Raw genomic sequence first — 11,982 nt, forward strand, 5'->3', positions numbered from 1 at the left:
ATAAAACTAAAAAAAAAAAAAAAAAAAGATCTCACTTTTAAAATGTGAAAAAAAAACAAAAAAATTTACTACAATGTAACTGCTAATCATTTCAACAGATTCTATCCTGGACAGATTTAGGAAATGAGAAATATTTCAATACCATTCTACAAAAAGCAGAAGACTTAGGATGATATTACCTTAGCAAGTTCAGGCAGGTAGCTGTCTAAACCAGAACCAGAACCTTCCAATTTGCTTTGTTCATCATCTGAAATGGCAAAACAGATTACCTGAGTCACTTGTAATTGAATGTATTTTATTTAAATCAGGAAGGCCATTTCTCTTTTGTACCCTTGAACGCAGTGGTTTTCAACTCTAGATGCCCATTAAAAACACCTCAGAGCTTTTTAAAAAAATACTGATGCCCCGTGTTGAGAGTCAAACATTTAATAACTGATATACCATGAACACTGTCTAAAAAGAACCAATATTAGTTATGAGCACCAGCCCACATGGTCACATCCATCAGACCCACTAAAAGTCAGTCCTGCCAGGTCCCACCCCAGGCCAACTGAATCAGTGTCTCTGGTGGGACAAGGAAAGAGAATTCTTTTAAAAGTTCCTGGGAACATCTAAGGTACAGCCAGGGTTGAGAATCACGTGCCTAGGGCCTTGAAATAAAACATGAATTGTCAAAAACACAGCCAAATATTTCCCACCAAATTAATGAGGAGTCTGCCTATCTTAACTTTGTCTTTAAAATTCTAAAGGATAAGATTAATGATAATAGTAATAACTATACTTAGTATTTTAAGTGCTGACTCTATGCCAGGTACTCAAGATACATAATCTTACTAAATCCTCCCATCAAACAGAAGTTCCATTTCATTCCCATTTCAGAGATGGGTGAACCAAGGCTCAGAATATGGAAGTAGCTTGCCCAAGGTCTCAGAGCTGAAAAACGGTATTGCTGAAATTTGAACTCCGGTCTTCCTTTCTGCCCCCAAAGCTATGGTTCTTCCTATTACATGATTTCCTGATAAAAATGTTGTCAGGGTAGTAAATTCCAATGTGATAAAGCCTCTGCTGACAAGCCCTCTATAGAGAGCTCACATCTGTCCCACTGCTCATGTACCTGTGCAATACATCCACTTTCCATGCCCTCTGACAAAATTAAAGACACCAACAAAGTATGCATGTACCTGGAGAAAGCTGGATCTACTTACCTTCATGAGAGTCTCCATTTCGCTTTTCTTGCATTGCAGCCTCAAAGTTGAGCTGGAGAATTTTATTTAGAATTGTGATCCACTCTTCCATTTCTGCTTCACTGTCTGCTGCCAAAAGGTAACTGCTTTTGTCTTGCATCTTGAGCTCAAAAGCAAACCGCCTGACTTTGTTGTTCTGAAATTGAAAAGGAGTAAAAGAGATACATTTTAAGAGAATTGGAATGGCCTTAAATTTTTTTCTCTTCATTATTTGCTGATGGGGTGCTCCCTCATTGGCATTTGGGGCAAGCTATTTAAAAATGCAAGCCCCTTTCCTGCAAACCCCCATCACTATCGACCTTCCCTGCTTTTACTGTCTCCATAATTTTCTCATTTGAGACATTATGCATTTTACATATCTATCTTGTTTGTTTCCTGTCTCCTCAAATGGAAGGAGAGCTCCTTAGGGCAGAGATTTCTTTTGTTCAGTGCTACATCTGTATTTCTGGAACACTGCCTGGCACACAATAGGCTCTTGAATGCGTGAAATTTCACTGAAAATTTTCAACTCCTCTAGCTCCTTCTTTTTTTATTTTAATGAAGTAGTGTATGGTGTCACATTTTAAAAAGCAAACCATAAAAAAAAACAAAAACAAAACCATTATCTATCAATATATTTGACTTCCTTTTCTGGAACTTTCCCATTATTTTTGAGTCCCCAAAGGTATTTTGATACCAGGTCTACAGCCTTCCCTCATGCCTCCAGTTTTTATACTTATGAAAGAATATCCAGCTCCAAGTACAAAAACAGTAGCCACATGCATTAAATGATGGAGGATGAACGTGCCCTAGATCAGGGTTTCTCAACCTTGGCACTGCTGACGTTCGGGACCAATAGTTGTGGGAGCTGTCCTATGCACTGCAGAATGTTTAGCAGCATCCCTGGCCTTACCCACGACATGCCAGGAGCATAACCCCAGGTGTAAAGATCAAAACATGTCTCCAGATAGTAACAAACCTCCACTGGTGAGCAAAATCCCTCCCCACCCCACCCCCCCACCAAGGAACAGAACTAGAAAGAAGTTTGACTCTAAGGACTGTAGCATTAGATCCCTTGCATGCACAGATTGAGGACAACCTGTAGGGGGCAGAGTAGCCCTGGCCCACTAGATGCTAGCTGGTTAGCCGCAGTTCCCCAGGGCTCCTCAGCATAGGTGGCAGGGACAGGCTGACCCTCCCCAAGGCGTCTGCGTTCCTTGAAGCGTGCTTCTCAGACACACAGGATGATGCCACACCAAGCAAGGCCAACAAACTCCCATGCACAGACTGCCTGCTGTAGGCACCTCCCTTCACCTCAGGGCAAGAATCAGACAGGAATCAAAAGGCTGGCTATGAAATGTGTTTTCTGTCCCACTCACAACTGTGAAAATAACAAGTTAAAAGTCGGGGAGACATTAGGCCTTGGTTCTGCATTGTTTTTCTTTCTCAGCCTCAGCGTCCTGATCTGAAAATAAGTGTAATCAACTTCAAGGTCCGAAAATGCTTTTAGGCCTAAAGATTCTACACTGGATTTCTTTCAGATCTATTTAAAAATTCCAGTTTATGCATTTCTTTGAACCCATAGCATTAATCAACTACTTTTTTGTTGTTGTTACAATGTCCAGAAACAATTTTAAAACATACACACACACACACACACACACAACTGTTGGCACTTAGCTTACAAACAAATCTGGTAAAAACAAATTACTTAACATTTTTGAAGCCTTGGTTACAATTCATTAAATGCTAAAAAACATCGGCCACATGGACAAAAAGAATACGAAGGAAGAGATGTCCCCTGAAGTCAGAAGCTAAAGTTATGAAGGCCACTGCAGAGACTGAGCTGGATGCATAAGTCACCTAAAGGCTGTGACACAGGTGACCAAACTCTCTTGTTTTGCTTTAAACTTCTTTTAAAAGTCAGTGCCAGAAGATTTAACTGAAAAGTAACTTAAAAGGTCTCTCAACTCAAGAATACAAATGAAATTCCTACTTGGAAATCCCACGCAAGAAGTTAATTCACTGTCGTTGACAATTCACTCTGGTAGTGCCTACTTTACACTGTGAATAAACTATTTTGATACAGTCTGGTTTCCACCATGGCTGCTTTCAGCTGAGGTGGAGTTCCTGGCCGAGAGTCACCCACAGGCCAATTAGCCATTGATGCAAAGATAATTTTCAGTGAATGGTGCTATCATCTTGATCTATGGCCCAAATATACTTTTGTGTATTCCATCATTTTGAGGGGGGATATCCTGAGTAGTGTTTTGGGTTTTTTGTTTTTAAATTGGTTTCCAATAATTAAAAACACCAAGATTTAAGTAAAAAATTATATTTCTGCATTTCTTGGGGGGAAATAAAAAAACAGATCATCCGGAACTACCTTGAGCCGGTAGTTCTGTCCAGCAGCATCAGCCACAGCTGAGAGGCGCTGGCCCCATGAGACAGGACCATTTGTGCTCCTGTTTGTCATAGTTCTCACCATTCCCTCTTACTCTACACTCAGGCCTCTTCTTTTACTTAATTTTCCTGCTTGGCTCCTGTAGACATCTGAGTCTGGACCCCCAACTTCTATTGCTGGCCTGATGAAGTAACAGAGTCTGGATTTACTCTCCCATCATAACTACTAGGAAACGGAACAAAATCGATGAAACAACTGTTTTCAGATATTTGACAACAGGTAGGGCAGGCCTGGGACCCTGATGGACGGGAAATAAATGAGGTGAGCCCTAGCAGCAACTCAGCACTCTGCTGGAGGTGGTATCCGGGTTGTGGCCCAGAAAGGGGAACCTGGACAGAGTCCTGCAGTCTCCCTGAGTTAATGAGACTGACCAGAGTTCAGGAAGACCAAGGTGGCTACAAAATACAGGACACAGTTTCCAGAATGAGAGCTCTCCCAGAGTTCGCAGCACGTAAGACAAGAGATCCAAATTTAGAAGCAGTGGGAGTCACGCATTCATCACGTGTACATTTTCTATTTGTATGTTATGCCTTAACAAAAAAAGTTTACCAAAAAAATCAGAATGAAGACAAACTAACCTAAATTTCAGGTCACTAGAGGTAAAGAGAAGATGGAGAAGAACAGAGAATAAGAATAACATCAGACCCCCAAAAGAACATGAGCATCCAGAAGAAAATGGAGTGTCTTCAAATTCTAAGGTAAATTTCACCTTGGATTTCTACATACAGCCAAACTATCAATCAAATATGAATGCAAAACCGAAAGTATTTGCAGGTAAGTTAATGCTCAAGAAATTAACCACTCAGACATGATTTCTCAGGAGGCTACTTGGAGAATGTGCTCCTCCAAAACAAGGAAGTAAAGCAAGATTGAAGAAGACACAGGATCTTGGAAACAGGGAATCCAATGCAGGGAGGAAGGCAAAGAGTTTTCAGAATGACGACTATCCAGAGGCCAAGAAAGCAATTAGTCTAGGTTAGAGCAGGAGGGAGGGCTGCAGGAGCTAAAATCCCACCTTCCATCATATAATGTCCACAACTGACAAAAAGCAGCAGACATGCCTTATCCAGCATTATGAAGGCACATCCCCAGAAAGAAGAGTGGAAAAAGTTGAAAGTGATCATTTCAGGGGAGTGAGGAGTGGGTGAGGTGGAGGTGTTGTAAGCAGGAACATGCATGCAATGTTACCTTTCTGCACTGTTTGACCCAGATGAATGCATTACTGGGATAAAAATGCAATTTAGTTTTACACATGTGAGTACATAAACAAGTACACACACCTGAAAGTCAAACCAGACAGCTGTGTCTCCAACCTCAATCACACTGGCCCCACAAAACAACCTTTCTTGTAGAACCGAGCTTCAGGCCAATATCATCAGCCAACACTGAGTCATTTTTAGGAAGAATTCTCTGATAATGGTGACTGCATCTATTGTGAGGAGTTGTCAAGGAGATTGTTCATTAAGCGCACAGTGCCCTCTGTATGAGGGCCCCCATGAGAAATGCCTGAATGATCTTCATTCTGAGATGACTCGGACAGCTTCTGACTAATTGGATTGTTTGCATCCGTGTGCACTGTGCTACTGAATGGGTCTCCCAGCTAGAAAGCATAGAGCCCAGTTTGCTACCCACCCACAGCAGGTGTCTTTAACACCTCTGCTTTTTTCTTAGCTAATTCCTCTTCATCTCCTCCCTACCCCGACTCCTTGTTCACCTTCCTGCTTTCAAACTCACTTTAAATTCACGCAATCCTGTGTTTTATGGATCCCTGTATGTTACTGCCTTAGAACTTCCTGGAAAGTGGCAGGGGAGTGGGTGGATGGATGGGCACTTCGGGAAACTGGCAACTTGCTTTCAAAGACAATTCTGTGAAGGTATGGAAGAACCTACATCAAACTGGTAACAGCATCTCTCTGGGAAAGGGAGAGATGGGGATCGAGAGGGACCTCCAGTTTATCTGTACAATATGATTTTTTTAAATATATAAGTATGTTATGAGTACATTATGCATGATTAAAAATAATTTTTAAGAATGACTCTACAACTGGGGTGCCTGAATGGCTCAGTTGGTTAAGTGTCTGCCTTTAGCTCAGGTCATGATCCCAGGGTCCTGGGATCAAGTCCCGCATCAGGGAGCCTGCTTCTCCCTCTCCCTCTGCCCTTCCCCCACTCATGCTCACTCTCTCTCTCTCTTTCATAAATAAAATCTCAAAAAAAAAAAAAAATAACTATACAACTGCAATAGCATATGATAACAAAAATACCCAATATTGGTTGAATTCTTACCATTGGCTAGCACGGTTCTAAGCTCTTTACATACATTAATTAATCCTCTCAGTAACCATATTTGACAATTATCCCAATTTAACAAATGAGGAAACTGAGGCACAGAGAGGATCAATGATGTCTCCAAGGTTACACAGCTGGTAAGTGGTAGAGCAGGGATTTGAACTCAGTCTGGATCTGAAACCCAGTCTTTTGACTACCCTGCTATTGGTACTATGATCGTAGTGAGAGGCTAAGAACTGTTCTGGATATTTCCAAATTAATTCACCTAGTCCTCTCAATGTACCCTATTAAGGAAACATGATCATTACGCACATTCTGCATATGAAGGAACTTTTGTTAACAGCCTACCCAAGGTTACACAGCTGTAAAGCAGCTGAGCCATTATCTTAGACACAGGAACTCGCATGCCAGGGCACCAGGCCTACTACAACAGAACCCTGCCGGCTTCATGGGCCAGCTTCCATCGTGATGAAAAACAAGCCTTTACTCACCTGACAATCAGCTATTCTGTTTCCACCCCCAATACTGCCACTTTTGGAAGTGTTTGCTTAAATCTGCTCATTCCAGATGGCACTCTTAACAGATAAGAAAACTCGATGATAGAACTCTATTCATCTTTACCTGAACCACGCCCATACAGGAATCCAGAAATATCGATCCTTTGGGTTCTTTGGAGATCTTTTCATCTTTATAAAAATTCAAATTGTAGGATCCGTCACCAAGTTGAAGCAGGTGGAAAAACCGTCTTTTAAATGACTGAGAGAAGAATACATACACAGCTATTGTTTCAAAATGAAGAGAGTCACAATGTCTATCGATAACTCACAGCTGTATACATATGTAAAAACCACTTCTATTCTCTCCAAAACAAACCCAATTCTGGCCAACGCCCCAGGTAATGGTGAGTTAAGACTCTCCACCACATTTTAATAATTTCAGTGCATTTAAATTCTGAGGCAGTGGTTCACTTAACATGCATGGGTCATTTTTCTCACCCACAGAATTTGATATTTTTACATAACCACCCAAAAGCAGTGCAATGAGTTCCAATTTGGGATGCAGTACAGAAGGATGGAAACTTTCTCAAATCCCCAGGGTTTCTTGCTCACACAGAACAGGAACTTTTCTCTGCCTCGTGACACTGAATGATTTTCCAGCCTCAGGATTATGATGGTCAGCATTTCCCTTGAACTCTTCTTTAGTCCATCCTACCTCCCTTCCATTATTTCTCTCCTCTTTATTATTTATTCTGGTCTTTCTCTGGTCCTCCTCCTCTCCTGAATGGCTTTTTATACTAGCTTTGCTCTTCTCTTTGCAATCCCCTTCCAATCTAACAGTTTTCCCTTTGGTTCTCAAGTTTTGCCTTTCTTGACTTGGTCACAGTGGACCTCCCCAAAGTGCTCAGATTTACCCCCTGGGTGATGTGCTTGGAGGTGCCACTGTTGCAGTGGATCCAGGGAAGAAAGCCCACATTGGCGACTGCACCTTCACACCAGCCCAATGATGGTCTCGTCATGCTAGTGGTCGGAGGGTGAAGCAGGGAAAGTGGGTGGAAGTGGCACACTACCAATGGGGGTCTATCACCAGGGAGGCATCTTACTAACCAGACAGTGTCACTTTTGCCAGGAAGAACAGCATACCCATTCGTTTTGAGCATTATTACCAAGACCTATAGCAGAAAGGGTTTAATGAGAGGGGAATGCAGGGAGATGGGCCACCTTACCCTCATGGTCACGCTTATCGCACTGTTCATGTTGCCTTTGTACAGCCACCCGTGCTTGGTGATCCCGCCCTTCTGAGAGCCGAGGGAGGCAGCATCCTAGGAGAGAAGGCAAACCACAATCGAGCTCCTGCTACTACTAATCTTACTTGCTGTGAGTTTGGCCAAAGGGAAAATCATTCCATCGGTGCCAGGTTGCCCCATCCTGCCCCTTCCCTGGAGTCACCATCTGCCACAAGTCACTTTAGAGTCTGCTTGGCAGGAAAAGAGAGGGAGAAGCCTAAGTTCCTGGAAAAGCTCTAGCCCATTAAAAGGCAAAGCTAGCTCCAGTCCAAATTTTTAAGTGTTTAATGAGCCACAGAAAGTACATACCATACTTGACCGCTCAGGTTGTAAGGTCTCGCCTGGTTTCATGAAAAATGTTTTCAAATTATACTCCCCTATAACTGGAGGACGAAAGCAAATTCCTGGAAAACTTCCCAGAGGCTCAGTTCAGGGGAAGGTGAATGAAGAAAGGAAGGAAATAGGAGGCAACAGAGAAAGGAGGGATGAAAGAAATGGATGGGACAACAGCTCAGAAGGAAGGACAGACAAGAAGGCACAGGGATAGCGGTAGAGGAGGGGAGTCAGGAAAGTGCAGGGACATGGCTAGAAAAACAAAGAAACTCGCTGGAGCAGGTTCTGACTCCAGCTGTGGGCGCCAGGGTAGCGAGGCGAGCAGGGAGCAGCCAGCTGCTGCTAAAAATACTTTAGGCACGCACTCGTGCATCAGACAGACAGACAGATGACATGTGAACACACACACATACACAGTGTGGCCAGGCTGCCACACGCTGACCCAGGGCCCTCCGCGTTCTCTCTCGTGTGGCTCCCTTGCAGCCTCCTCGCCTTTCTAAGGCAGTGTCCGCTGGACACTTCAGTGCGCTCAGTGGCAAGAGAGGGCCACACGGAGTCCCGCTACCCGGCTCACACCTCCGAAGACTAGTCTCTAGTAGTGATCTTTATTGCTGCAATCAAGTAGACAATTGCAGAAAGACTCATCTTATGTTCTGTTTTAGACCATATCAATATTAATATCGGTGGTTTAATGTTCTTATTATTAGCAATAAGAAATAACTTACCTATCTAGGATTTTACAGTTTGTTGTGTGCCCTTACGTGCATTATTTCAATGGGTTCTCCTCTTACTACTAATGAGCACCAAGTTTTTTTTAATATCTTTTCATTTGAATGACCACTTACTCTTCCCAGAATTATTTTAAAAGTGGTTTCTAAAATAATTTGCTGCCATGGACATTTTAATATTCTTGAATGGCCAGTGTTATGGCTTAGCTGACAATCAATCAATCAATCAATCAATCAGGACACCCGCCCCACCCAAGTCACAATGAGGCATCTCATGGGGAGAATGAGAAATGGAGAAACAGGTTGCACTCACTTTTTTTTTTTTTTAAGATTTTATTTATTTATTTGAGAGAGAGAGAATGAGAGACAGAGAGCATGAGAGGGAGGAGGGTCAGAGGGAGAAGCAGACTCCCCGCCGAGCAGGGAGCCCGATGCGGGACTCGATCCCGGAACTGCAGGATCATGACCTGAGCCGAAGGCAGTCGCCTAACCAACTGAGCCACTCAGGAGACCTGCACTGACTTTTTATTAGGTTTCCCTGGCTCAGTCATCTTAATGCCCAGTTCTCTCTATGCACTTCTCCAAGAGTAGGGGGAGTGGGCTTGTTTAAAGAAAAGACAGGAAAAGAAAAGCTTCTTGGTACCATATACTTCACTCAAAGCCATTACTGAAGAAAGAGCCATTTAAAGCCTACTGGTGGCCAGTTTGTTTCAAGATATCCTGTTGAAAAACAACCTAAACTTAAGGTCTAAGTAATCTTGATATTTTTTAACAACGTAGCCAAATCTTATCCAGGCCTTTGAAAATGATCTCAGAACAAATAAACAAGACAGGAAGAACTTGTACCCTGAACAGTCAGGTTGAAAGGGAGACCTTATTTCAGTCAATCCGACAATACATTTTAAAAAAGTTCTTCCCGTTTCAAGAAACATTGCAATTCCTCTTTTGGCTAAATGCTGGTAATTTTCCAACAATCTTGCAATCTGTAAACTAAATCAATTTTTAAATCTGCAAGCAATTGCCTACCTCATCTTTGTCAACCTCCTCATCAACTTCATAGACGTGAACTGGAAGTTTATCCAACTTGGCCACTTTGCTTTAAAGAGAAGAAAGAAATCTGTTTTATAATCTATGCATTTCTTCCACCATCAGAGGAACCAACATTTAACAAATCCAAAGCTGGTCCACTCAGCTGAAGAATAAAAACAATCGGCACTACTGCTTTGCAAAGCGGGTGATTCCAGAGTTAGAGAGCCCCCAAAAGCCATGTAGAAAAGCTGGCATAGATATATTTAAAATGGGAAAGCATAGGGGTGCCTGAGTGGTTCCATCGGTTGAGTGTCCGACTCTTGATCTCAGCTCAGGTCTTAATCTCGGGGTCATGAGTTCAAGCCCCACCACGTTGGGCTCCGTGGAGGCTACTTTAAAAAAAAAAAATGGGAAAGTGTATTAATAAATAAAAACTTGGTAGAATAACTTTTTTTAAAGATTTATTTTATTTATTTGAGAGAAAGAGAGAGCGAGCACGAGCGCGGGGAGGGGCAGAGGGAGAATCTCAAGCAGACTCCGTGCTGAGCGCAGGGCCCGACTTGGGGCTTGATCTCACAACCCTGAGATCATGACCTGAGCCAAAATCAAGAGTCAGACGCTTAACTGATTGAGCCACCCAGGCGCCTCAGTAGAATAACTTTTAAAATGAAGTTTGTAAGAGAAAATGGAAAATGGGATCATGGCCTTTAGAGTGGGAGGCACGGTCTTGATGATGACAGTGTTAACAAAAGCACAGTAACAGCGGCCTGCATTTATTAAACAGTATGTTCTAAGCACTGGGCTTCACATACATTATCTCCTTCAGTCCTTTAGATGGTGGGGGCTGGTGTCAAGACCATTTAATAGGTGAGGAGACTGAGGCTCACAGAGGGGAGAGTGAGCAGAGGATGCAGGCAGAGTACAGAATTTATGTTAGAATCCTCCCTCTCTTTCTTACCACACAACTGGAAAATTATTAATGCCAAAGGTGAAATCGACCAGTGGTAAAAGTATCTCATCCAGTAAGTTCACTATATCTCATAGTCTGTTCTATGATAACCAGGAGAATAGTATGAACCAGACTATCAGTGAAGATAGGTTAATACAATCAAATGGAAAGACCTTAAAAATCCCCAAATAAGTACTGGGTAAATATAGAGCTAAGGAGCATACCCATCTGGAGAAGATAATGCTGGAAGGGAGTGTTTTAAGCTGAGGTTCAAAAAGAGTCAATCGGGAAGTTGGCTGAACACTCTTAAGGAGTGGCTGAACCACACAAATAGGAAAAACAAACAGCAAAGTTCACTGAGAATAGTTTCAATGGTTCAAACTCATAGATGCCCCAAACACAGAGGAAAAATATATCAATAGGGTCTCCATTATAGGTAAAATTTTCATTGGTGATGGTTACTTTTAAAATACAACCCATCATTATTTGATTTTGATTTCGATTTTCATGATCAGCTATACTAAATTTACCAACTGCATCATTTCAGGATGTACCATTTGGTAACTTAACCTCTCAAGACCTACCTACACCTGGTCCACTTTATTGACCACTAATCAATCTAAACACACTTGTTTTTGGTGTATTCCAGAACGCATTAATACTTTAAAGAAGGTAAAGAAAACAGTCGGGAAATGTGTGCTCTTTGATTTACTTTTTTTTTTCTTTTTTAAGATTTTATTTATTTGACAGAGAGAGCAAGAGAGCACAAGCAGGAGGAGCAGTAGAAGGAGAGGGAGAAGCAGGCTTTGCGCCGAGCAGGGAGCCCAACGCGGGGCTCAATCCCAGCACCCTGGGATCATGACCTGAGCCAAAGGCAGACGATCAACCATCTGAGCCACCCAGGTGCCCCTGATTTACTTTTAACATAAAATTTATTCACTATAAAATGCTTTTTATGTCTCTTCAAAATATTCTTTCAAAGATAAAACACATTGTAGCATTTACGTTTTGTCTTCTACTTCTCACTGAAGGTACTTTACCGGTTGTGTTTTATCAGTGGTATCCTGAAAAGAACCACTGGCCATAACTAAACCATCCATGTGTTTTTTACCATTTACCAATCCGCGAGTGCTAGGTTTGAGTCCTACTTTCAAATACCCTGGAAATATTAAAAGAAAAAAAAA

The 11,982-nt window shown here is 42.2% G+C and overlaps 1 protein-coding gene across 24 annotated transcripts in view; it reads right to left on the reverse strand.

The window, feature by feature from the left end:
* DOCK9 (dedicator of cytokinesis 9) overlaps positions 1–11,982 on the reverse strand; it is a 322,858-nt gene that overhangs the window by 166,894 nt on the left and 143,982 nt on the right. For all 24 annotated transcript variants that reach the window (XM_081815144.1, XM_081815147.1, XM_081815151.1 and 21 more), the window contains exons 5-9: positions 9,847–9,916; positions 7,700–7,795; positions 6,598–6,732; positions 1,206–1,380; positions 180–247 (exon numbers count right to left, since the gene is read on the reverse strand). In XM_081815144.1, the coding sequence (XP_081671270.1) occupies positions 180–247; positions 1,206–1,380; positions 6,598–6,732; positions 7,700–7,795; positions 9,847–9,916 (544 nt within the window). The remainder of the gene's footprint in view (positions 1–179; positions 248–1,205; positions 1,381–6,597; positions 6,733–7,699; positions 7,796–9,846; positions 9,917–11,982) is intronic.

Source organism: Leptonychotes weddellii, chromosome 3 (genome assembly GCF_054177405.1).
Source record: "Leptonychotes weddellii isolate Sample4059 chromosome 3, ASM5417740v2, whole genome shotgun sequence".
Classification (NCBI taxonomy): Eukaryota; Metazoa; Chordata; class Mammalia; order Carnivora; family Phocidae; genus Leptonychotes; species Leptonychotes weddellii.